Raw genomic sequence first — 27,227 nt, forward strand, 5'->3', positions numbered from 1 at the left:
AAGAAATAACAATTTTGTCGTTTTACCCTCCGATAATAAACGGATTCTGGTCATATTTAGCGCACTCTGGCAGAACTTGTCATGTAGAATAACTTTTCTGATTACTAAAAAGTTGTCTGAAAAGGATGTTTAAAGATGAGTGAAATGTATAAAAAAAGACAACATTGGTTTTATTTTGACCTTTTTGGAGGGCTAAACGGGCTACTTATTTGGGGGCTCAAAACCCCCTAGAATCCACTGAGCTGAACTTCTGAAGTAAACAGTCCATCAATGGTTCACCATTAGGCTTCTTTCTGCTTATATAGCTCAGCGCAGCTGCAGGAGGCAACACGAACTTGGCCGCATTCAGATTTGGGGAGTGCTATGATGAGCAGTTGAGTGACAAGTGCATGACACTCCTTCTAGGAACATGGTAAGAAGATTATAGCATAAAAGAAAAAAATAGCATCAAAAAGTTGTAAAAATCAGTCAATACCACAACTGTTATTTTATTGCAAGGAAAGACAATGGAACCCCATGTGTTGTGACTAAGTCTTGTAGAGACACGATGACACAATTTGGATGTCCGCACTATTCCCTGTCCCACCAGCTTCTTTACTTCATGATAGGAACGATGGTAACGCATCCTAAAAATCTTTACTGTAGTATTAGCAATTGACTGTTTACCTTTTGTTAAGAAGAGAAAGTATCATATTTTCTTATGTACCCAGAAGTAAATCTGTGTGGATTCAGTCTGACACTTGTGTCCTCAGAAAGGGTGCTCCAGTATGCTGAAGGGGGACCTGAGATTGTCTCATGTCAACATAACTGTGGAACATTATAACAGAATCTTCTGCTGCAACATGATGAAAAGCAACCAGGATATTTTCAAGAATGCTATTACTGGCCAAATGCAGGACATCTTTATAGAAAACAGTTAGTATAAGCCATGTTATGAACAAAGTTATATATATATATATATATATATATATATATATATATATATATAGTTCTGAACAAAATATTGGAGAAAGATTTGGTCACATCTTATAAGATAACATCCACTTACTGTACTTTTTTTTAAATTAAATTATAGATTTTGCAGTTCTTTTATGTGGTTTAGTTGGATTCTCAGACTTCTATAAATTGGACTGGTTACAGTCTATTCTAACATGGCAAGACCAAGAAGCAGGCTGTTTTGGCAAAGAAGGTGGGTTGAGTGCATTTTAAATATATATAAAATCATATCTTAATGTTTATCAACTGGATATTAAATAAAATCCTTGAGCTATACAGGTGTGAATCACCTTTTAAACTGTTGTATATTGTTTTCCCCCTTAGAGGATATCTCCCAGATATTTGAGGAATTCTTGGATGCGCCCCACAAACGGGTGAAAAGAAGAGAAAAAATACTGACAGGTGTTTGTTTGCTCTTAAAGCAATATTTCACCCAAATATGAAAATTTGCTGAAAAGTTTCTCACCCTCAAGCCATCCAGGATATAGATGAGTTTGTTTCTTTAGAAATTCAGCATTACTTGCTCACCAATGGATCCTCTGCAATGAATGGGTGCCGTCAGAATGAGAGTCCAAACAGCTGATAAAAACATCACAATAATCCACAAGTAATCCTCACCACTCCAGTCCATCAATTAATCTTGTGAAACGAACAGCTGTGTTTTTAATAAACAAATTCATCAGGACGTTTTTAACTTAAAAACTTTCAAAGTCATCTAGTCCGAATCAGGAGAGAAATGTGTACAGGTCAAGCAGTGTTAACAATCCAAAACTGTTATTTTGATGTTTTTATCAGCTGTTTGGACTCTCATTCTGACGGCACCCATTCACTGCAGAGGATCCACTGGTGACCAAATGATGTAATAGAAACAAACACACGTATCTACATTTTGGATCATCTGAGGGTGAATCAAATTTTAGCAAATTTTTCTTTTTACGTGAACTATTCATTTAATGTTGCAGTTGCTAAAAAGCAATTAGTTAATATCCCATGATTATACTGTTTTAAACTAATACTAATGTTTCTTTTCATAGATGGCTGCTCAAGTCATATGACAGGAGTTGCAGTGAGTGCATTAGGAGGTTTTCTCAACTATTACCTTTCAGAGCAGGACATAACGAAGAGACCCTTCATTTAAGGGACATGCTTCATGAGAACTCATTTTCCTTCTTTATCAGGCTTTACAGATATTTATTCTTTCCTCTATGATCAATTTTCTGTGAAAGTGCAGTAGATTTAATGCTATGTAGGTAAAAACAACATGATTCAAAGAAAATAAATAGAAAAGCTAATGTTTTTGGAAAACTAAGAAAATGTATACTTTCTATCAAATAAAAAAAACATACAGTATTATGATAAATTTCTTATTCTGACGAAAAATGACCAAACTATACAATTTTAACGATAATGAATTGTGCATCAAAGGTTAAGTATAGTCATGTTTTTATTTTATTTTAATGCAAACAGAGGTTAGTTTAAATGAACAAAATGCCCTTTGTTGGTGAATATTTTCTCTTAGTTTAAGATTTCATGTTTGGAGGGAGTGGACCCCTGTGGGTTCATTGTTATAGAGAATGCATGCTTAAAAATGCATGTTTGAATTCAGTCCAGAAACAGCATGATCTCTCCAAAGCTGCTTAGAAAGTAGCCACGTTGAGATGTCTTATTAGTCAGACCTCCATCCATCCATAAAATGAATGTAAAATGCCAGTCAGAAAATTGTGGTCTTTGGTGAATATTTGCCCAATATCTTGTTCTGATATAGCTATATGATGTTTAATGATTACTCATTCCACCCTGTGACTTCATAGAAGAGAGCTTTTATCAGGCGTGATTCATACGTCACGGTGTTCTTGCCAATGTGCATGCGGTCCTCCTCCAGAGGCTGCTCTATGATGGCAGGCACATCTTTTCCGTACACTAGAGGGGAGGATAAAAAAAGTAATTAGTCCCATGGAGAATCTCGGGATTGAAAATTAATTAGTGTCTCAGCTTTCAAAAAACAGCATTTCAGCCCCACTGAATTAAACAATCAAAACAACAGTGAACTAGTAATCATTGGATTAGATTTTGATACTTTGCGAATTACTGGAGGATTAAAGCTCTGCGTTGACACAGTCCTGCTACATATGAAACAGCATACAGTGCCTGTTTTAGAAGTACTATCAGTGGGATCAAACCATTTTTTTAGAGGATGTACTTACATTCACAGTGCTCAAGGAACTGAATGCATTCTTGCACCACTGGATCCCTGAGCATGATCATGTGCTTGGCCATGTTTTCCAACAGTGAGAGAAAACATCTCTTAGCGTAGAACCACGTGTCTGTTCCAAGCTGAAAACATAGGATGTCAGTGTCATGTCAAACACAATGACTACATAATATCACATGAGAATCATTTCAGTAAAACAAGTAAACATCAGACTAAAAGGAAGTGCAGTAGCAATCCAGTGCTGTACATCTGTTACAGTAACACTGTTTATGCAGCTGGAAACAGCAAAGACCTCTTCAGTGGATATTTGTGGATACACAAAAATAACATGTTGATAACCGTTTTAGAGCAGGACTAAGATAAATACAGCAAGTAAGGAACATGCACGTTTATGTGCTGACTAAACTAAACTAAAGATGGCTATTAAAAACATTAAATGAAATACTGATTACCTTTTTGTTGTATGGCTCAAGACTTTTTATGACACGAGAAATGCCAAAGTCATAGTTTCCTTTAGCACAATACAAAGTCCTGTAAGAAATTATGCAATGCAAGTATCACAAGTAATTCTTGAGAATAGATGTTTGTAAAATGAAAGGTATGGGTGATCTCATTTTTTTTAGACGTACATATTGTTCAAAAGTTTAGGGTCAGTAAGATTTTCAAAAAGTTTTATGAAAGAAAAAGATACTTTTTAAAAAAAAATATTTTAAAATGCTGCTTAATATTTTCGTGTAAACCATGATTTTTGATTTTTTTTAAATCATACTGACCCCGAACTTTTGAATGGCAGTGTAATATACACAGACTGCTTTCAGAATGTCGTCTTGTGTTATTATGCTATTTCAGATTTGTGTGACATTTTAAAAAGTGAAAACAGTATCTGTACGAACTGTATAAGATAAATGTTCATAGAGGTTGTTCTTAAGAATTGATTGAACACAATCATGTAAAAAAAATAGGTAATACTTTATATTAAGGGGTCCTTGTTACAAGTTACATGTACTTACTATTATAATAACAATAAATTATGCATAATTACATGCAATTAACTCTAAGACAAACCCTAATCCTAACCCTAACCATATAGTGAGTACATGCAGTTAATTAATATTACTCAGTACTTAAATGTATAATTACACTGTAACAAGGACATCTTAAAATAAAGTGTAACCTAAAAATATTGTACATACCCTATTACAAGGTTGACAATACACAGATGAAAGATTTTTTTGTCTGGATCATCATACGAGATTTGCTCCTCTTCTTTCTCTATCTTCCTCATCAGTTCCTCTGCCTGTACACAGAGACGCAGACCCGAAGGGTAAAATCAAAATAAAAAACACAGAAAGAAAAATATGATGAAACAAAGCTGCTCCAGTGGTATCAATTATAGTTAAATAAGATTTGAATTTTTACCTCTTCATTTTGGCTCGTCATGATGTATGACACGCACAGGTTAGCAAGGACAATCGCACTGACATTAAGGATCTACAGGACAAAATGTGACTGTTAATTAATTGTGAGGATGCTAATAACAGTAGACACTCTTCGAAATAAAACAAAAATCAAACATCATGCCGCAAACTCCATGCAGTCACACAGTAAGACTCCAAGAGTCACAGATCATTTTACCGAGGGTTTTGTTTTGCAGGGACACTCTTGAATGTTACACTGTTCCAGCTAGCAAGCAGAGGAGCAAATAACATGTTTTCATTTGAAAGGTTTAGATTTGTTATATAATTGTCTTCCAAGTACGGCCAAATGTCACCCACCATCACAGACAAATAAAATATTATTTATATTATAATTTATATATATATTATAAAATATTGTAAATATATAAAAATATTAGCAAAACAATATAAATTGAATGGCTCTATTCTTGCATGCACAAGTTATTTTATTTCCTAATATCCATGAGTCAAAGAAAACTGTCTTATTTTATGGTTTTTAAAAATCACATCTGGATCCCAGTTTATGCAAAATATTACAGGTTAACTAATTTAGGTTATTGCTATCTATTTTAAAAAATGACTCTTAGGAAACTCTACTAAGCATTGAGAACTGACATTTCAAGTTATCATTCTTATTTTTTTATTTAAATGTGGACGTGGCTTTTATGAAAAGGCATTAGTCTTTAAAGGGGCTCAAAATACATTAAAAGTGGCCAGAAAAGCACATTCAGTAACATTCAGTAAACTTACATTCTCATAATGCTTCTTAACGATGGGCTCATAGAAGCCAATGGCTTCTTTATATTTGTTGTCATTCATGAAGAGCACATGAGCAACATTAAGTTTCCAAGTGTCGTGCTCATTACAGAACTCCAGTGACTTATGGAAGATCTTTTCCACCATGCTGTAGTTCTCACGGTTCCAGTAGATTCTGGCCTGTGCCATTAGTACAGGGATGTACCTTAAGAAAAAAACACACTTAAAAGTATTTGTATATTGTGAACATTTTACATGTGTTTACATACAGAACACAAATTTAGGATGAATCTTTAGTAATCACCTTTTTTGTAAGTCACTTCATACAAAGCATCTGCTAAATGTATAAATGTAATCAATGTAAATGAATCTTACATTTACCTCTCAAGAACCTCGTCGTAGACTTGGACATATTTTTTTAGGGATTCATCATCCCGGTTGTGCCTTGCTTCCTGAACCTTTGAGGAAAGAGATTTAATTTTTTTTTACTAATTAGCCATTTCAGCGTCAGACATGCTGATATCATAATGGTGTATATAGGGAGTAATATTTGACACAAGCAGGCATAAATTCTGTGAATTGTTGAAAGGCAAAATGGCAAGCTGTAACCTGTTTCGTAACCTTGCGCAGTTGCTCAGTCAGTTTTCCAGCAGTTTCATCAAATTTTCGGAAAGCCTACGTCAGATGAAAATGTCAATTAATTCAAAAACAAATGCTCACTACATACTAGCCAAGACTCTGGAAAAGATCACTTACTTCCTCAGGAGCTGTCTGACATGTGAGCATGGCATCCAGGAACTCATAGAGGTACTATAAACAGGAGAACAAAACTTTAGCCCTACCATCTTGATGCGAGTTCGGACTGAAATGTCAATATGCATGAGGCAACTCTGCAATTATCACCTGGTGTGTTATTACTTGCAAATGCCTTATGGCCAGAGGAATCAATAAATATGGATGTTCTTATTGGAAAGGCTAATGAAAGTGGAGACTTGTATATACATGATTGAATTTTCATAAAACTAACAATGCAAATACTATGAGGCTGAAGGGAAATAAAACATGAAATTGCTACAAAATCATTTCTGCCTTACCGGTGTGAGAAACTTGTGAGTGAGATGAGCATTTTCAGCCAAGACATCTGCAGCGAGGTCAAAGTACTATAGACAACAAAAGCAAAGAACAATCATACACCTCTTAAATAAGTTTCTTTAAAGTTTCCATGAAAGCTAAAGTGCATAATTAATATACCCCTACCAAACAGTTTCCTGAATGCTAAGAACTGTTAGCAATGACGCACACTAACCTCATATTTACAATAAAGCAATAGTAAGCTGCCGAAAGTGACAGGAGGAAAGGGGTTTTGCTGAAGGAGAAAGGCAAGTTTTTCAAAACCCTCTGATGGCTTGGTGTCCATGTTCATTAGGGCCTGGTTGTGAAGAGTGACTGGATCCAGCTCCTAAATGTAAAAAAAGAAAAAAGGACAATCATCAGTTCTTTGGTTAACAGACTTTAAACAACCAAATTTCAAATGTAAAAGCATTTCTTTCAAATAGAAATAAACTCAGGGAGCTAATGAACAAATTATTGACAAATTAACTGTAAACTATTAAATGTCTATATGGCAAAGAATCACTGACATTCCACTCGTTCCACTAGGGGGCAGCAGATAGCTATGTTCGCTTGTCCATTTCTCAGAACAGATACCAAGATTTCCATGTATGCATAAACTAAAGACTTCAGCATGAAGGGTATGTATCTGCAAATTAACTTTAAAACTGCATTGTATAATTGTTAGATTTCAGATAAATAAGCACATTTTGTCTATATATAGGCTCTCTTTTCAGGAAATTACATAACCCTGTAAATACAACTTTGCACGGTACCCTGAATTCTTATTAAAATCTGGTACATTCTGTGCACTAGTCCTAGCTACAGATTCAGTGTTTAAAAATACCTGTCCTGCGGGAAGAAACTGTGTATTTAATGAGTGCTTATGTAAGATGGATCATTGTTTGGAATCATTAACTTCGAGGTGCCAGCGCTAGCTAGCACAGAGACATGTCCCTGCAGCCCACCATCATTCCAGCTAGCAGGTGTGGGCTTACCAGCTCTCACAATACAAACCCCTGCAGAAAAGGATTAAACCTGCGACGGAATCTCAAAAACAGCAAATTCCCAATGCATAATTGCAGGCAATCTGGTAAGGATTTGAGAAAATCCTTGTATTGTAGTATTAAAAGGCAGTGCAACTGACTAGGTAATTTTCTTTCTTCTGAAATAGATGGCACACAGTCTGTCAATATAGGATAAAAGTTCCTCAAGCATGCATGTGAACTGGCATGCCTATGACATTGATTCATAAGAAGCTATCCTGCAAGAGTGAGCACGCTCAGATCAAACAGCATAACTAATGAGGAAAATATTCTCTTGACAGGCATCTGATCTTATCCGGCAGCCTTTGTTTGCTGCATTGCTATAGAAATGAGAAAACAGAACTCGGAAAATATTTCACCGCAAAATCACCTGGAAATATACTGGAATAAAATAGTAATGAGACATAAACACATTACCAGGTGTTTTTAGTGATCAAATTATAATCGGACAACACTTGGAATACATTAAAAGTCAAGCGCAAATGCACCTAATATGATAAGACCACGATCGGATCACTGAAAATACTTTCGAAGATAGTTAGAGATGGTTTCTGATTTCATTTCATTAAGTATAAATGCGACAAGGTGTAAATGCTAATGCATTTTGATTAAGCAATATATAATTATTACGCTGATTAAGTACTATATAATGAGGCTGAGCTACAAATAAAAATTATCCATCACTTTGATGGACTAGGTTGTAAATTTTCCATCATGCTCTATTTTTATCAGTGTTTAAAGAGCTTTTGCAGCTTCCTCTCTTTTCATTCTGCTTGCACAATGTGAATAAGTCAACAGATACTGAGGTCTTGCAATCTGCTCGCCAATTTAATGAACAACATCCAATGTATTATTTCACTGAACTACACTTGTAGTCTCTCATTTCTCTCCCCAATTCCTCTGTCACGTCTCCCTCCTGGTGTGCTTTTGCGGGGGCATTTTAAAACCAAATTCTTTCTTATTTTTCTTTATATCTAATCCCTATAAGCAACCTCTACTTTAAAGGAGGAAAACACAATAGACCAGATAGATTTTTTGTGTCTTATCCATAGATAAGCATTTTGAATGATCCATTATTGTATTAAAAATTCTGTGGATGGCAGAAAATTTATGGTTAAAGTAATCTATGATGTAATACATGAGTGCCATTCCATTTCGAATGGATAAGTTATCCAGATACTATCAGGATTCAAAATGCATGTGAATGCCAAGTGTCAAGGGGGAAAAGTGTTACCACAGAGGTCACATTTTTAGTACCTCTTCTGATCTGGGGGGCATGTCAGTCAGTGCTTCCTGTGCTGCAGCATCTTCAACAAAGAAATTTAGATATATGAGGCCATAATCACTGAATTACATTAACTGAAGTTCAATAAGCAGTCAAAACAGAGCAGTGTATCACCCCAGGCTAAATTATGCAGAAAGCCACTGAGCAAAACATAGTCTATGCTGTAGACTTCATGCTTAATGCAAAGCCACTAGGAGTCCTGGAAGGCCACAGATTCAGCTAATGGATTTGCAGTTTATAATATGCTATGAATAAATAGAGTTCACATCAAAAAGTATATGATAGGAAGGCGCCTACGTGAAACATCAGGTCGGGTTTATCTATACTTACAGTTCTTCAGCTGGTATTCAATAGCTGCTTTCAGATTAAAGGCTTCAATCAAAGCAGTTTCATGCAGGACGAGGGTGTTGCCGACACTTCTTACATCAATGCCTTCTGTTGTCATTCCAACACTGAGCTCTATAAACATAAGAGCCACTCATTGAAATTCACTCTATAGCACAGCAAATCTTGCAACACCTAAACATTTTTCTTTTACAAATACCTGGATGCTCTCTGATTCCACGTTCAATAATTTCTGCTATATATTTGAGTGCTGAAGCGTACTGCTTTAAACTGTAGTAACAAAGCGCTATATTGTAGGCCAGATCTGTAACAAACAAAAAGCAATCAGAGTCCAGCACAGCTAGTCTGAGAAAACATCACAGTGTGCCAAAAAGTCTCCATACCACATTCATTTCCATAAATTTTTTTTTTTTTTTTTTTTTTTTTTTTTTTTAAATCTAAATTACTACCCTTACGCAGTGTGGTCAGCCAGCCAATGTTATGTTTGTAACTCTTGGCAGAACAATTACTGGGACACACCAGTGTGTGTGTTTGTCTGTTTTGTCTATTAAGCTTCTGCATGTAGACACCACAAATACACACAGTTATAATTCAATGGAACCAGCGCTAAAGAAAATCATCCTCACCTGGCTGGTAGCCCAGTACATTCATGGAGGACATAAACTTTTTGCAAGCCTCTTCATACTCGCCCTCCTTATAAAGCAAACACCCGAGATCCACATCATAGTCTGGATCTTCCTGAGGCAACTGCTCAACCAGAGTCTGGAGAAGCAAAACCAAATATTCCAACAAAATAAACAGGCGCTCATGCCACATTCTGTGGTCAGATAGTGATTCATTTTCCACATGTGCCATTGCTCAGAGTTCTTACCGGATTTTTCATGTATGCAGTGGTCTTAAAAGCATTCGGACACTTAAAGGGAGTGTTCACTCAAAAACAAAAATTCTGTCATCATTTACTCGCCCTCATGTCAAAACCAGTACGACTTTCTTTTTCTTCTATGAAACACAAAAATAAGTTATTTTAAAAAAGAAAAAGAAATAAAATTAGACTTAAGAACCTCTTTGCAAGATTTAATTTTTTTTATTGCACCCTCAACCTTAAACAATTTTCCAAATGTGTTCCATAGTAGAATTAAAGTCAATAATTGTGGTTTAGAATGACATAAGGGTGAATAAATTACATCAGATAGAAAAATGTTACCTTTGCACCTGAGAAATCTTCCTCTCCATATTTGATGGCAGCTTGCAGTTTAATCATCTGTTTAGAAATGGGATGAATAATAATATTTATTTTAAAGATCAGCATCAATAAAATAAAAGGAATGCAATGTAACATGCAAGTAATAACCATTCCTTTAACTGATGTACACTACCGTTTAAAAGTTTAGAGGCTTATTAAATTTTTTTTGAAAGAAGTCCTTTATGCTTACCAAGGCTGCATTTATTTGATAAACAAAATACAGTAAAAACAGTAATATTGTGGAATATAATTACAATGTACAAATTAAATGCTATTTTAATCCATTGTAAAATGTAATTTATTACCGTGATGACAAAGCTGAACTTTCAGCCATTATCCCTATCTTTAGTGTCACATGATATACAGGTACATCTAAAAAAATTAGAATATCGTAAAAAAGGTCAATATTTTTTGTCACTCATTTCAGAAAGTGAAACCCATATATTATATAGATTCATTACACATAGAGTGAAATATTTAAAGCCTTTAATTCTTGAAATTTTGACGATTATGGCCTACAGATAATGAAAACCCAAAATTAGAATATTACATAAGATCAATAAAAAAAAGGATATTTTAAAAACAAATGTCAGGCTTCTGAAAAGTATGTTCATTTCTATGTACTCAATACTTGGTTGGGCCTTCTTTTGCATGAATTACTGCATCAATGCGGCGTGGCATGGAGGCAATCAGCCTGTAGCACTGCTCAGGTGTAATGGAAGCCCAGGTTGCTTTGATAGCGGCCTTCAGGTCATCTGCATTGTTGGGTCTGGTGTCTCTCATCTTCCTCTTGACAATACCCCATAGATTCTGTATAGGGTTCAGGTCAGGCGAGTTTGCTGGCCAATCAAGCACAGTAACACCATGGTCACTGAACCAGCTTTTGATACCTTTGGCAGTGTGGGCAGGTGCCAAGTCCTGCTGGAAAATGAAATCAGCATCTCCATAAAGCTTGTCAGCAGAAGGAAGCATGAAGTGCTTTCCTGGTAGATGGCTGCATTGACTGTTGAATTCAGAAAACACAGTGGACCAACAGCAGCAGATGACATGGCAGCCCAAATCATCACAGACTGTGGAAACTTCACACTGGACTTCAAGCAACATGGATTCTGTGCCTCTCCACTCTTCCTTCAGACTCTGGAACCTTGATTTCCAAATTAAATGCAAAGTTTACTTTAATCTGAAAAGAGGACTTTGGACCACTGAGCAACAGTCCAGTTTTTTTTCTCCACAGCCCAGGTAAGACGCTTCTGACGTTGTTGTCTGGTTCAGAAGTGGCTTGGTAGCCCTTTTCCTGAAGACGTCTGAGTGTGGTGACTCTTGATGCACTGACTCCAGCTTCAGTCCACTCCTTGTGAAGTTCTCCAAGTGTTTGAATCAGCTTTGCTTGACAGTATTCTCAAGCTTGCGGTCATCCCTGTTGATTGTGCACCTTTTCCTACCCAAATTCTTCTTTCCAGTCAACTTTGCATTTAATATGCTTTGATACAGCACTCTGTAAACAGCCACACCTTTCAGTAATGACCCTCTGTGACTTACCCTCTTTGTGGAGGGTGTCTATGATCGTCTTCTGGATCATTGCCAAGTCAGCAGTCTTCCCCATTATTGTGGTTTCAAAGAACAAGAGATACCCGGAATTTATACTGTAGGGATGGTCATTAATTGAAACTCAAATGTAAATATTTTGAGATACTGATTTTTGACTTTCATGAACTGTAAGCTCTAATCATCAAAATTTTAAAACAAAAAAACTTTTGAAATGTTTTACTTTACATGTAATGAATCTAAAATATATGGAAGTTTCACTTTTTGAAATAAGTTACAAGAAAAAATGAACATCTTCACGATATTCTAATTGTTTTAGATGTATCTGTATATATACACTCACCGGCCACTTTATAAGGTACACCTGTTCAATTGCTTGGTAACACAAATTGCTAATCAGCCAATCACATGGCAGCAACTCAATGCATTTAGGCATCTAGATGTGATGAGGACGACTTACTGAAGTTCAAACCGAGCATCAGAATGGGGAAGAAAGGGGATTTAAGTGACTTTGAACGTGGATTGGTTGTTGGTGCCAGACGGGCTGGTTTGAGTATTTCAAAAACTGCTGATCTACTGGGATTTTCACGCACAACCATCTTTAGGGTTTACAGAGAATGGTCAGAAAAATAGAAAATGTCCAGTGAGCGGCAGTTGTGTGGACGAAAATGCCTTGCTAATGTCAGAGGTCAGAGGAGAATGGGCAGACTGGTTAGAGATGATAGAAAGACAACAGTAACTCAAATAACCACTCTAAGGTATGCAGAATACCATCTCTGAGTCTGAACGCACAACACGTTGAACCCTGAAGCAGATGGGCTACAGCAGCAGAAGACCACACCGGGTGCCGCTCCTGTTAGCTAAGAACAAGAAACGGAGGCTACAATTCGCACAGGCTCACCAAAATTGGACAATAGAAGATTGGAAAAACGTTGCCTGATGAGTCTCGATTTCTGCTCAGACATTCAGATGGCAGGGTCAGAATTTGGCATAAAGAACATGAAAGCATGGATCCTTCCTGCCTTGTCTCAACGGTTCAGGCTGGTGGTGGTGGTGGTGCAATGGTGTGGGGGATATTTTCTTGGCACACTTTGGGCCCCTTAGTACCAATTGAGCATCGTTTAAACGCCACAGCCTACCTGAGTATTGTTGCTGACCATGTCCATCCCTTTATGACTACAGTGTATCCATCTTCTGATGGCTACTTCCAGCAGGATAATGCACCATGTCACAAAGTTCAAATCATCTCAGACTGGTTTCTTGAACATGACAATTAGCTCACTTTACTCAAAGGCCTCCACAGTCACCAGATCTCAATCCAATAGAGCACCTTTGAGATGTGGTGGAACGGGAGATTCGCATCATGGATGTGCAGCCGACAAATCTGCAGCAACTGCGTGATGCTATCATGTCAATATGGACCAAAATCTCTGAGGAATGTTTCCAACATCTTGTTGAATCTATGCCACGAAGAATTAAGGCAGTTCTGAAGGCAAAAGGGGGTCCAACCCGCTACTAGCAAGGTGTACCTAATAAAGTGGCCAGTGAGGGTATGTATATATATATATATATATATATATATATATATATATATATATATATATATATATATATATATATATATATCTCAGGACCGGCGCCAAAGGGGGGGGTTACTGTGCCTCCCACTTTCCATCCTCTCCCCTTCTTGCTGAACGTGATCAATTTCGAAAGTGAAACCGATAAAACAGCACACACACACAATGTGATTTGTGCGCCCCCTAGAAAGGCTCTGATATATATATATATAATTTATATATAGATATATATAAACCTGCAAAACAGTTTTAGGGATGGTACATTTTCATAATTCACACATTTGTTTTTGCAGATGTGACAAAAGGTAATGTGTATTCACCTTAGTATGACTAGTTGTGCTGTCCAAGAGAAAAGTGGCTTTAATGGCCTCTGGGAAGCCACACGCTCCATACAGAGATTGGGCATGGTAAAGTTTGTAGTCCTCGACCTCTGGGTGAAGCTGTGTCAGCTGTTCATAACATTCTGCAGCATTCGTGAAGTCCTGCATGTGGTAGTAGCAGTATCCTAGCAGAGACAAAGCAGCCCTGGACTGGACATACAGAGACACACAGTTATATAGAGAAATCATATAATATTTTTTATATAGACAAAGAGATTTTATACACACACACGCACACATACACACACGTATAGATATATATGTATACATGCATGCATGTATGTGTGTGTGTATATATATATATATATATACACACACACACACAGGTACTGGTCATAAAATTTGAATATCATGAAAAAGTTGATTTATTTCAGTAATACCATTCAAAAAGTGAAACTTGTATATTAGATTAATTCATTACACACAGACTGATATATTTCAAATGTTTATTTCCTTTAATTTTGATGATTATAACTGACAACTAATGAAAGTCCCAAATTCAGTATCTCAGAAAATTAGAATATCAATTAAGACCAATGCAAAAAAAAAATATTTTTTAGAAATGTTGGCCAACTGAAAAGTATGAGCATGTACAGCACTCAATATTTAGTTGGGGGCTCCTTTGGGCTGGATTACTGCAGCAATGCGGCGTGGCATGGAGTCGATCAGTCTATGGCACTGCTCAGGTGTTATGAGAGCCCATGTTGCTCTGATAGTGGCCTTCAGCTCTTCTGAATTGTTGGGTCTGGCATATTGCATCTTCCTCTTCACAATACCCCATAGGTTTTCTATGGGGTTAAGGTCAGGCGAGTTTGCTGGCCAATTAATAACAGGGATACCATGGTCCTTAAACCAGGTACTGGTAGCTTTGGCAGTGTGTGCAGGTACCAAGTCCTGTTGGAAAATGAAATCTGCATCTCCATAAAGTTGGTCAGCAGCAGGAAGCATGACGTGCTCTAAAACTTCCTGGTAGACAGCTGCGTTGACCTTGGACCTCAGAAAACACAATGGACCAACACCAGCAGATGACATGGCACCCCAAACCATCAATGACTGTGGAAACTTTACACTGGACCTCAAGCAACGTGGATTATGTGCCTCTCCTCTCTTCCTCCAGACTATGGGACCTTGATTTCCAAAGGAAATGCAAAATTTACTTTCATCAGAGAACATAACTTTGGACCACTCAGCAGCAGTCCAGTCAAGACGCTTCTGACGCTGTCTCTTGTTAAAGAGTGGCTTGACACAAGGAATGCGACAGCTGAAACCCATGTCTTGCATACGTCTGTGCGTGGTGGTTCTTGAAGCACTGACTCCAGCTGCAGTCCACTCTTAATGAATCTCCCCCACATTTTTGAATGGGTTTTGTTTCACAATCCTCTCCAGGGTGCGGTTATCCCTATTGCTTGTACACTTTTTTTCTACCACAGCTTGTCCTTCCCTTCACCTCTCTATTAATGTGCTTGGACACAGAGCTCTGTGAACAGCCAGCCTCTTTAGCAATGACCTTTTGTGTCTTGCCCTCCTTGTGCAAGGTGTCAATGGTCATCTTTTGGACAACTGTCAAGTCAGCAGTCTTCCCCATGATTGTGTAGCCTACATAACTAGACTGAGAGACCATTTAAAGGATTTTGCAGGTGTTTTGAGTTAATTAGCTGATTAGAGTGTGGCACCAGGGGTCTTCAATATTGAACATTTTCACAATATTCTAATTTTCTGAGATACTGAATTTGGGACTTTCATTAGTTGTCAGTTATAATCATCAAAATTAAAGGAAATAAACATTTGAAATATATCAGTCTGTGTGTAATGAATTAATCTAATATACAAGTTTCACTTTTTGAATGGTATTACTGAAATAAATAAACTTTTTCATGATATTCTAATTTTATGACCAGCACCTGTATATATATATATATATATATATATATATATATACACACACACACACTGTATATACACACACATACATATATACATATATATATATATATATACACACATATATATATATTTATGGAGGTAGATTAATTTGCAGTATACAATAAATACTAGTTATTCTATTATAATTTCCACCCTGTTAGTTTCACATTTCACAATCTAACAGGGTGGAAAATGTTGAGCTAAATTAGGTGTAGTTTTTTGAGTGATCAACATTGTGACGGCCCTTGTGTGAGTTGTTAATCATCTTTGTTCTTTTGAGGTGATTGTTGATTGGGTGCACTTGGAACCTGTGAGCCAGTGGAGATAAAGCTCCACTTGGTCAAACTACTAGAGGATCTTCTTCTCTGCAATCCAGATATCAACCATGGCCTGAACACTCCGACTGTTATATTTTGTTTTGGGTTTACTTAGAGAGATTCTCCATCTGCATTTAAATTGTTATTTGTTGGTGACTCTTTTGTTAAGTAAAACACTTTTGATTATAACCAAACATTAAACCATGCCGTCATTAGTTCCTGCTGCTACAGTTGTATGCATTCTTAATGCGTTTATGGCAAATTTCATCACTTTCTCATCAAACAACCAAACTAACAAATGGCTAATGGCTAACATTACCCCTAAAATATAACAATGAAATAAATTAAAAATAAAAATAGAATAATAGACCATATACTACACTGATATGCAATAATATCATATCTTTACATATCTATATCATTTCAACTTCATCTCTTGTCCAAAACTCAGCTCAATAAAACAGGCGATGTGCCAATGATGTAGGCTAGGGGGTAGCTGTGTAGGCTAGGTTCTGCCTTTACTCTCCAGCTGAAGAGGAGAGTAAAGGCAGAAACTCCCCAAAACAAGCAACAATTGGAATTGTCTGCATTAAAGGCCGGGAAAAGCATTTCAAAGGATGAGTCCAAGAGTGTGTTGATGTCTATGGGTCACAGACTCACTGCTGTGATTGTGCACAAGGGATCTGCAACTAAATAATAGCTTTTAATCTTTTATATCTGCCTTATGTTCAACTGTCCCAATACTTATGCTCACATCAATGAGTGGGATGAACTCTAAAAGTGCTGTTCTTTTTATTTGGTAAAACATATATGTGTTGAAACGGCTAATAATAAAATGTGACATTCTGTAGTTTTGTCTCATATTCATCTTTTAATCATATTTGCAAATGTCTTGACTCCACAGCCAACAGAGCAATGTTGTCTTCACCGTTCCAATACTTATGGAGGGCACTGTGTATGATTAGTTAAAGTTTAGCCTAGTCCCTAACATAATTTAAAAATATTTTGAGGTGTTTATCATTTCATGGATTATATTTCTAGTGGAAGTTGATTACTTTGCACTGAGGACATGATGAAACTGAACGCATGTATTAATAAAAAGGTGTGTAAAAAAACAAAATAATATTTGTAATGTCTATTATCTCTGTTTAAGTGAAAAAGTAGCCATAATATGTATAATTTAAGCAATTTCTTATAAATATGTGACTATTTTAGAGAAAATATGAGTAAGTAAATCATAGAGACAGAAAAGTCACTGTATAACAGGAATGACCCATACATTGATTTTAAATTTGAAATGGCTAAACTGAGATTTTTTTAGAGTTAACAGAGAACACAGTTTAAGGCACAGGACGTTTATTGATTGATTCAATGTAAAGAATGTGTTCAGTATGACTGCTGTAACTTACTTTAGTGTGTTTCTGATGCTCTTTGCTCAGAATATGAATTGCGTCTCCATATCGCCCTTCTTTGATCTTATAAACAAAGAAATAAGGATTAGTATAAAGCCAATCATTTCAATAAAAAAAGAAAATGGCTAAAAAGCAATTTGTTTCTAAACGTTTAGCTAAAAGTGCGAATGCAAGCAAACGGCATAGACCAGTGGTCACTAAGCTAAGTTAGCCTGTTAGCTTGTGCTGCTAATAACTCACCATTTTGTACACGGTGGCAGTGTATTCGCCGTCTTTAATCGTTGTTAGCGGCATTATCGAAAACAAACGCTACATGTAGTTTTGCCTCATAAACAAAAACGTCAAAGTTGAAGATGCAACCCTTCTGTGTTTTCAGAGACAAGACGCAGCAATCCTGTCTCTTAGCAACCGTCCCAGAAACGGATGTGACATAATCATTATATCTTTACTCCACTGGGTTTCTGCTCTTTGCAGAGACTGAAAGAGAATTTATTTATGCTTAAAAATTCTTTATTTTTAATACATAAGATACAGCATTGGCATATATTGCCAATTTCTTTGTCAATTTCTTCATATATTAAATTTTATTAATATTCATATTTTATTCATATATATATATATATATATATATATATATATATATATATATATATATATATATATATATATATATATATATATATATATATTACACAAACAAAAATACACAAACACAAAAAAAGTTCTCAAATTTGATTCATTTAACACGGAAATGTAAAACTTGTGCATGCTAACTAAAATCATATGAAACTCATATCTTTTTAAGCATTACACAAGCATTACACAGTCAGATGAGATGACAAATTCATACAGAACTCTTTGGACCTCAAGGAAGAGTTTTGAATTCAAACCAAAGTGGCTTGCTCATACAAGCCAAGGGTTTGGAAAAGATGTGTGTGATGAGGGAATGTTTTAAAACAGGAGGGAGTGTTCTTCAGTCTTGGGACAGACTGGTGGAGCAACCAAGACACAGATCTCCAGGAGCACTTTAAAGAGTACACATCTTCCCAAACTCTCTGACTGGTATGTAAACATGGATATTTAAATTTGCACACTTCTATAATTCCAAAAGTGTAGGTTGTTTTGGCTGATTTTCTTTTAGTGTAAATATTTCATATTTATGTTTCAAGAAATACATGACTTAGGCTACTTTATGTAAAAATATATATTTACATTAAGTTAAGTTTAAACATAAATGTTTATTTCTTGTTTTTATTCTATTTGCACATGCACATTGTTTTAAAAATGTAGCTTTCTTACAGACCATGAAGAAAATGTCATGCACAGCTATCAGGCAAGTTGGCACAGATTGTGCCCTGAAAGCAAATATGGTCTTTATGCACCAATATTATTTTTAGGATTAAGATTAATAGTGAGTTTTGTAGCACAGGGCTTGATGTATCTCTCAGTAAACATTCATCATTTGCTTAGAGGAGAGGAAAAGCCCAGGGCAGTCATTTCAACATTTTCAAATGGACTTTCAGTGTAATTAGTTTCAGTAACTACATGTGTAGTCTAAGTTTTTGGGTGTGCTTGTGCAGGAAACATAAAGAACCAGCATGAGTTTCAGGGTGAGTCTACTGTTCCTAACCATGACTGTGGTCGTAGTCTGTGGTCAGAAGAGACGCCTTGCAAAAGAGGAGTGGAACTATCGTGAAGGCTGTAAGTAGATATATGTCTTTTTGTTTAATAAAACACACACTGGTAGATTTAATGTATGCTGATATGGTATTAGGGTTTCACAATTTTTGGTTCATATGAATCTGAAAAATACTGCTAGATGATATTACTGTTGTAGCAATTGATAAAAATACCAATGACATTGCTTTTCTGGTCCTCAGCTGAGAAGGTAAGCATGCGAGGAGTTGCAAATCTGACTCAAGTGCTTGATGACTGGAGGTTTGACATCCTGAGCCAAGTAAAAGGACTCCTGCAGAACGACCATCAGTCCTTGCTGCCTGACTACTCCAGGTACACTTTCATGAGGTTCAATCAAACTCTCAGATTCATGCATTCTTTCTTTCCACAGACAGAAAGCAGCAGGAATACAATGTTGTTATTTTGGTATCTGCAGCTATGTCGAAATGTGGACTGTGTTCTTTTCAGAGCAGACCATTTCATTATGCTGGAAACTGTGCAAAATATTTTATGTGCTTAATGGGGAACTTCCTGGCTCCTTATGGTTTGGATTCTAGTCATCTTCATATTCCTCAAAGCTCTTTGCCAACCAGTGACTGCGCTATACCGTGCTACTCTCATATTTCTTTCTCTCTTTAACTCTTCCCAGGATCCAACCTCTCTCCGAGGCACTGGATGACTTGTACAAAGAGTTCAATGCCCTGAAAACCCATCTTGGTGAGCTGACTGAGAAGTTTGGTCCATTGGAAACCTTCATAGATGAGCTGAAGGCAGAGAAAGCCAGTGCGAGCGCAGCGCCTGCTTACCCGGTGCGCAGACGGGTCATTAAGAAGACACCTGTTGTCTCCTAAATGGCCGTGTTTGAGTAGAGCTGGATCTCTCCTGACATCAGACCACTACGATATAGATTTCTTTAGCAGCCTTTTCTTGAGCTTCTCACTCTTTTGGCATCTTGTTGCTGTATGTTGCTGGGAAACAGGTAATACACAATATGCTGAACATTGTGAATGTTCCTCTATGTAGTTTGGGTTGTATCTAAAAGCAGTAATTTAAATGTAACATGCAAATGTAATTAACATTGCAAAAAATAATGGACACAGCTGTAACCACAGGACTTTATTTTCAGAATACCTTCCATTGTTCCTAATCAAAAAGAAACAAATAGGCATTTGTTATGCAGTATAAGAGTATTACATTTAGCTTTCTTAAATCCTGTGGTTGGAATTAGTCTGTATGAGTATATTCAAATATGCATGACTGTCAGTGAATTGATATGTGGTATTTGCAGCTCTCAAAATGATCAATGGCTCGTGCAGGTATAAACTGATTATGTACAAGCTAAGAACATTTCAGGAACACAATAAATTGTGTTTTTCATTGTGTATTTATGCTTATAATCGGATGAGCGTGGTAATTAGATGCTTAATATCTCTTGGCTCATATTTGCCATCTCATGTAAGCTATAATAAATTCAGTCTATTGCATTCACCTCAGAGTTTTGGTGTGTTAGCTAACTTTTGACATAATTAGCTTTGTGCATAATAGTTTGGTGTTTGCTTTTGTGTAATAGTCAGTTTGTTATATATCTGTGTTTGTCTCATCCCATTTTCTTAGTGTCTCACAAACTTATTATCTATCTATCTATCTATCTATCTATCTATCTATCTATCTATCTATCTATCTATCTATCTATCTATCTATCTATCTATCTATCTATCTATCTATCTATCTATCTATCTATCTATCTATCTATCTATCTATCAAGCAAAATTCAACAACATCAGGCAGCAGTAGAAGAGAGGTCCATTTTTTTATTTGACACTGTTTATACCATACTTTATGGTCAGTGATTTGATAATATAAGGTCTTCTGTAGTACTGTATTACTATAATTCAAAATGTACTCCCTCATTAAAACATATAAAAAGAGGCAGAGCTATTATTTATTGACTCTGTCACAGTTTCAATCTGAGCTCCACAGTTTACAGCAGAACTGCAGTAGCCTATACAAGTATTTGGACACTTTTGGGCATCAAAATAAACCCTTCTTTCATAAATTGCTGCAGTCAGTTGAATACACTCATGTACATCCATTCAATAATTTATGTAAGAATAGCTATACAATTGATTTACATACAAATTCTATTTGTGTTTCGCAAATGAGGCCCACAGACTGTGATGTATAATTGTGACCACCAGGAGGAAATACGATGTTGGGTGTCTCTCAGTGGGTATATATTAAAAAGTGGTCAGGACACTGTGCTCATGAAGTCATGTGCAGCTCAAATAATCCAAGTAATTTACCATACCACATCTTTTTATGTCCATTATATCATCTGTCCTAGAGGAACAACACCAATAGACAGCATCAGCTAAAGATATTAAAATAACTATATCCACAATGTACACTCAATGACGCAGACATATCATAAATCATAAATCTCAGAAGGAAGTCTCTTACATCTTTGAAGATTTATGAAGCATCACTCAAAGGAGGGCAGAAAATGTGTTACACAGCCCTACATTGTATAATCATCTCTTATTCCCATAAGTATCTTGAGTCATTTTAAAGCCTGTTCCTCAGATATGCAAAGAACAATGAAAAAGATGACAACAACAACAAAAAAAGACAAATTACCATGGAAATAATCATACTTACTGGTCCTCAATACATCTTAACAACCTGAGATTTTTGTCTTTTTCAGAATTATATCACTTATTTTTATAATTGCTTTTGGTAGATCAAATGCTCTTTTATTCTTATCTGATGTACTTTTTAATTGAGTTTTTATTTTTGTCCTGTTAGACCTCAAATCTTTATATTAAAGATGCTGATATGATTTGATCATTGTAACATAACATTAAGACATATAGTGAACGGATTGTATTAACAAACACTTACATGTAATTTAAGTGTTAAATAATGTATTAATTAATGTTACATTTACATTGTAGATATAAATGGTTTCGTGAAATACTAATCTGTGATCACTTTTGATTTAAGACTGACTTAAAGAGAACCTTTCAACCCAGGGTCAGAGCGAGGCATTTTGACCATTTTGAACATTTATAACTCATATGGCTTGAACACGTGGGTTGGCTTTAACCTTGAGTCATGGACCACGTCATGCAAGTCTCACAGTTCTGGGAAAATGGCCATAAGGGGCATCTTTTATTGATTACTCAGTCATTTATAGAGTGAAATCAAAAGCTCAATTGTAAAATTGAGATGACGATTTTAAAAAGTTGGGAAGGACAGTGACTGCACTGGAATGATGAAGTTCCACATTTATTAGTTTCTGTTGAGCTATCTGGTTTGATTCAAGGCCAGTAGTGCCCAGACATTGTCAGCACTATAAAAAGCACCTCCTACTGCAAGCTAAGTGAACTGCAATGTATGCTTGAGAAATCTCTGGGCACTGACTCCGAGGACATTTGGTATTACTGTCATAAATCCATATTATATATATGGCAGCAATGTAGTTATGACAAGCTACCAGGTAGATAAGAGATCAATGCTTGTGTAATATCACAAAGTAATATCAGAATAATGCATTTTCTTCATGCATATTTTAATATTGCATATGAGTTTCAATCAATATAGTTTGGCAATGGCAGGGGGATTCTGCAAATTACTGTCTGACCTCCAATTATGTTTTGTGAAAAAGTACAACATTTAAAAAGTTCAGCTAAATGTTTCATGAAGGCAAAATTCAGCTACATATTGCTTCTCACATTAAAATACATAAGATAGAATATGTATTTTACAAGTATATAACTAACAAATAGCTTTAAGAGTTGTAGATACATGCTAATTTAAACCCTACAGCCCAGTACTTTACTCTGTTGTATGCCGTTCTTGGAAAATCCTCTTGAAACTAATGTAGCCCATAGTTTTTCCCATGTAGTCCACATTTTTTCCAAGTATATTTTTATAAATGCTAATTAATTCTTGCCTGCTTAATGTCTTTCTTGGATATCTTTAAGTAACATGGTCTATACTGACGTCATCCCTGTTGAAAGAGTCCACGTCAATAAAATGCAACGACAGACATGCTTTAAGTCTTGACTGAGTTCCAATCAAAGTGCACAATCTTGACCAAAGATTTAACAAGCTCTTGAGAAGTTAATCCAAAGTTATTGGAGGTCTTACAACTGTAGATGCTGCCAAGACGATACAATCTCAAGAATTATGTTAACTCATTTCTCTGTCCGGGTTCAACACCAAAGCAACAAACTGCAATAACCTCGACCTAAAAGGCCAAACCAAGCGCGTTATTAGATGTTAACAAATCCATTTGAATGAGGAAAAGAGATTATTTAAAGATATGCCAGGACAGACATCTCTGGCATCTGGGTTTGTGACTATTTTAAACTTACTAAATAAGAGTCGCGCTTCAAGTGCATAATTCTTGCTATCTGTGCCAGGCGTACTTACTGTGACCCTGCCTGCAGAAGCTAAGAATGGTCCATTTACTGTTCGATGAAAGACCGGCAGAGCATGCAGCTGAACCTGAATAAGTAGAAATAGAGATAAATGGAAAACAAAAACATGGAACTAGGAGCTTTTCTTGTGTATGCCAGTTCAATGTTCTTCAAAAATATTTAGTCTGCATAACACATCCTTCTAACTTGACTTACATTCAATTTTGTAGAGCAAACAAAACATTACTTTTCTCCAAGTAAAAATATATCAGAATGAAACAGCAAAACAAGTGGATTCAAAGAGCAAGTTTATAGAAAATACAAAACAGCTTTACTTCCAGTCATTGACCTGAGGTCAGATATTGAACTCTTATCATTAAAATGATGAGGAGGACAATTCCATAAGCTTGATCTATTATGCCATTCGCTTTACATAACTGTAAACTGCTAAAAATAACAAATCCAAACGCATATGTGATTTGACATACTATAGCTCAGGAGTTCATTGTTCTTCAGTTTAAAGGACCCATACAATCCTTAATTGTAATTGTAATAAACATCTCTTTGCATTTGAGGGTTTTTTATGTAATATGTGACAGCTTAATGGAACATCAAATAGCACCATATGCAGTACAAAATACAAGAGATGTAAGATTTAAAAGATTATTGCATAGATTAAAATGTGAGACTCTTTTGTCTTGAAGTATTTAAATAGGACACACCACACTGGACATTAATTCAAGTTTAAAGAAATGTTCTGGTTGCACTTGACAGAGAGAGATCATCATTTTCAATTACGACGTAGGGTGGGATAGAACACATATTAAACAATCTTACAGTGTCTCAAACAGCTGTGCTGGGGATTAATCGAATAAAAGGGCGATGGAGAGGAGATTAAGTGGTCCCCTTCTTTCGCAGCTCTCAACTTCAAGAACGTCTTTGCAGTGTTGTCAAAAGATTATAACCATTTGACATGATGGTGATGGAGGCTCAGCCTGCTGTCATGTGCTTTGACAAAAACAAAAAAGCAAAAAACAACGGAGATGGAAACAGAGAATTATCGTCTCATTTTAGATGAACCAGGGATTACCTGACGGAAGAACATCTTTGTGTAAAAGAACCGTACATTTAATTGTGCCATATGGCCTACTTTCAGAATGTGACAAGTCAAATGCTGAATGCTTGGAGGTTGTTTGAGTTCTCAGCAAGTTTTGCTTCTTTTGGAGCTTTTGACTTTGCATTTCCACAAAAGTGACATACACTTTTGGAAAACATCTTGGAGAAATGCCAGGTGACAAAGAAATGCCGAGAGGCAACTCTGTGCTGTTAAACTGTCTCCATCAAGGCATGATTCCTGTTAGCGCACTATGGATCTAAAGGTCTCAGACATTTATGGATGACGTGATAATTAAATCAGAGAAGCGACCTACCAACGGGGTCAAGAAACTGGAGGATTCACTCTGCAAACTGCAGCAATGAAAGTACTTTATATTATTTCATTATCCTGTGACAGTGTAGATCATTAAAATTATTGCCTATGATTTATAAAGACCTTTTTTTTATATAGCTGTCAAAAAATGTGTTGCTATCAAAGTTTTAATGTGTTTAGAGTGCTCAGCAATATTATTTACAAGAACATAATTAAAGATAAGGTATACTGAGCAAAATACCTTTTAGACACAAAGCTGTAACCGTGTCTTTACCTTTTTTTAAATAAAATATAAAGAAATAGAATTATGACAGAAATTATAGGTAATCATTCTTAACTATTTACAAATAACATTTTCAAATACGCACACATACATGAATACCATAAATGATATTTCGATTGAAAAAGGGCACTGTTTTGCCTACTGATATTACAATGTAACCTGCAGAAAGAGTCCCTCTAAAATCTCAACCGCTAATGACACATAAAGTGATGCAAACAGTGAAAATATATTATACATCTTATTTAAAGATTGGTAGACTTGTTGCAGTATCAAAATAGAATTGTAATATAAAGTCCGTCCTTTTACAAGGGCATAAGACCACAAGATTTTTTTAATTAGATTGGTTGAAATAGTTTCTATAGGTGCCCTGTGTTAGACTTTTCTGGTCCCTGCAGCTTCCTTCAGGCTGTCTATTCCTTGTTTAGGATTCTGGCCTGCTTTGGGTTGAGGAATGCAACTCACTGGCTGTCATATTACAAAACCCCCCATCGCTGATGCAAACAGGTCTGCCATGAGCAATGCCATCCAAGATTGCATTGTTTCCCTGGAATTTTATTTATTTATTTACCAGGTATGATGATTCAAGAAAAATCTGTTTGTGGTGTGAACTTATTTATTGGGGAAAAAAAAGAGGACTGAGGGAAAATTTCAGGCCTTGACCGACAGGGGTACAATGGCAAGGTGACGGGTTGATTGGGAGGCTAAAATAGCATCAGGTTACTGAATGGCACTATTAAATTAAATGAGGTGGCACATTTTATAGGGTGGACAAATTCCATTTGCTGTTTTAGCCACACGTGAAATGAGTTTTGAGGAAACAGTCCCTTCCTGAGCAAGATGCTCCGCCATGCTCTCTTCTCATAAGAAGATTTAAGGAGGCTGAGGATTGGATTACAAACTGCAGCCAAGTCACTCCTGCTGACTGAGAGCTAAGGAACAAATTACTTTACTTTATCAATTTGTTTGCAACATTACATTTTCATTTTCATGCACTCTGTAAGACTATATAGTTTAAATAATAATGAGAATAAAACTATTTATGACCCTGCAACAATGTGCTAAACAGGTAAGCAAGTTCTTAAATGTCAATGAGAATTTCATGTTATTTTCCATTAAAGCTAATTACAGACCAATTATACTGAGGATGAAATTACCAGATTTTCTGTATCCAAGTCCTTTAAAATCCATTAAGCTCTGACAAAAAATACTTGGTATACAATTATGCGATCAGAAATTTGCAATCTGAATTTCAGTAAGGTGAAGCTGAGACACATAGCCAAGCAACTTTTATTAACCTCTCCAAATGTAACAGCAGATTAGGAACAATCTGACTTATTCAATTATGCACGAGAAGTCCCTATTTTTCAGTTCAACCAAATTTTCTGTCAACCCATTTGTTTAAAGATTTCCATTTTAAAGCAGTGCTCTAAATCCCCTTTGCCTGTGGTGCTGTAATTAATGACTTTAGAAAGGACAGAGAAGAGATGTGCAAATTGACTTTTCAGGTATTTCATTAAAATGCCACTTGCCCTCAGAAGCATTAGCTGATCCAATGAGAGCAGCCTCACTCCCAGACACATCTGAGACGCCGGTAATAGATTCAGAGGGCTGGGGCTCACAGGGACAGCAGCAAGTCTCTGCTTGAGCCGTTTTCAATTTTAGAGAAGCTCCCATATCTTGTTCCCGTCTCAAAGGGACTATGCAAAAGGTTTAGAACAGTTTCGGGAAGGACTAGCTGTTCATTTTGGTTCTGTGATAGCCTACTGTGTCCAAGAACATGGCAGAATTAAGTGCAACATCGTCTTTCAAA

General features: G+C 36.2%; 3 protein-coding genes across 7 annotated transcripts; 2 read left to right on the forward strand and 1 right to left on the reverse strand.

Annotated features, from left to right (window-relative positions):
- Positions 1 to 311: 311 nt before the first annotated feature.
- On the forward strand, positions 312 to 2,295 carry LOC306862159 (UPF0764 protein C16orf89 homolog). Its single transcript, XM_079404829.1, has 6 exons — positions 312 to 412; positions 499 to 616; positions 753 to 915; positions 1,103 to 1,189; positions 1,321 to 1,398; positions 2,031 to 2,295. Exons 1-6 carry the CDS (start codon positions 390 to 392, stop codon positions 2,132 to 2,134), a joined length of 573 nt encoding a protein of 190 aa, XP_079260955.1. The 5' UTR covers positions 312 to 389; the 3' UTR covers positions 2,135 to 2,295.
- On the reverse strand, positions 2,172 to 18,029 carry LOC306862137 (intraflagellar transport protein 70A-like). 4 transcript variants are annotated; one of them, XM_079404792.1, is made up of 20 exons: positions 17,845 to 18,029; positions 17,602 to 17,667; positions 13,893 to 14,102; positions 10,412 to 10,468; positions 10,079 to 10,206; positions 9,834 to 9,969; positions 9,407 to 9,511; positions 9,193 to 9,321; positions 8,835 to 8,884; positions 6,728 to 6,880; positions 6,516 to 6,581; positions 6,178 to 6,231; positions 6,031 to 6,096; positions 5,803 to 5,879; positions 5,416 to 5,626; positions 4,628 to 4,699; positions 4,402 to 4,505; positions 3,661 to 3,739; positions 3,201 to 3,330; positions 2,424 to 2,916 (listed from the first exon to the last, which is right to left on the reverse strand). In XM_079404792.1, the coding sequence occupies exons 5-20, from the start codon at positions 10,088 to 10,090 to the stop codon at positions 2,780 to 2,782; spliced, it is 1,581 nt and encodes a 526-aa protein (XP_079260918.1). In that variant the 5' UTR covers positions 10,091 to 10,206; positions 10,412 to 10,468; positions 13,893 to 14,102; positions 17,602 to 17,667; positions 17,845 to 18,029; the 3' UTR covers positions 2,424 to 2,779. The 4 variants fall into 4 exon arrangements, with proteins under 4 accessions (XP_079260916.1, XP_079260918.1, XP_079260917.1 ...); XM_079404789.1 differs by lacking the exon at positions 10,079 to 10,206 and adding an exon at positions 4,844 to 4,891 and having other exon boundaries at positions 2,426 to 2,916; XM_079404790.1 differs by lacking the exon at positions 10,079 to 10,206 and having other exon boundaries at positions 2,172 to 2,916; positions 17,845 to 18,025.
- A 554-nt stretch (positions 18,030 to 18,583) lies between these two features.
- Positions 18,584 to 21,334, forward strand: LOC306868942 (uncharacterized protein). 2 transcript variants are annotated; one of them, XM_079415423.1, is made up of 5 exons: positions 18,586 to 18,666; positions 18,906 to 18,937; positions 19,185 to 19,305; positions 19,485 to 19,614; positions 19,931 to 21,334. In XM_079415423.1, the coding sequence occupies exons 3-5, from the start codon at positions 19,203 to 19,205 to the stop codon at positions 20,130 to 20,132; spliced, it is 435 nt and encodes a 144-aa protein (XP_079271549.1). In that variant the 5' UTR covers positions 18,586 to 18,666; positions 18,906 to 18,937; positions 19,185 to 19,202; the 3' UTR covers positions 20,133 to 21,334. The 2 variants fall into 2 exon arrangements, with proteins under 2 accessions (XP_079271548.1, XP_079271549.1); XM_079415422.1 differs by lacking the exon at positions 18,906 to 18,937 and having other exon boundaries at positions 18,584 to 18,666.
- Positions 21,335 to 27,227: the final 5,893 nt, after the last annotated feature.

Source organism: Barbus barbus (genome assembly GCF_936440315.1).
Source record: "Barbus barbus genome assembly, chromosome: 4".
In the NCBI taxonomy this organism is placed as follows: domain Eukaryota; kingdom Metazoa; phylum Chordata; class Actinopteri; order Cypriniformes; family Cyprinidae; genus Barbus; species Barbus barbus.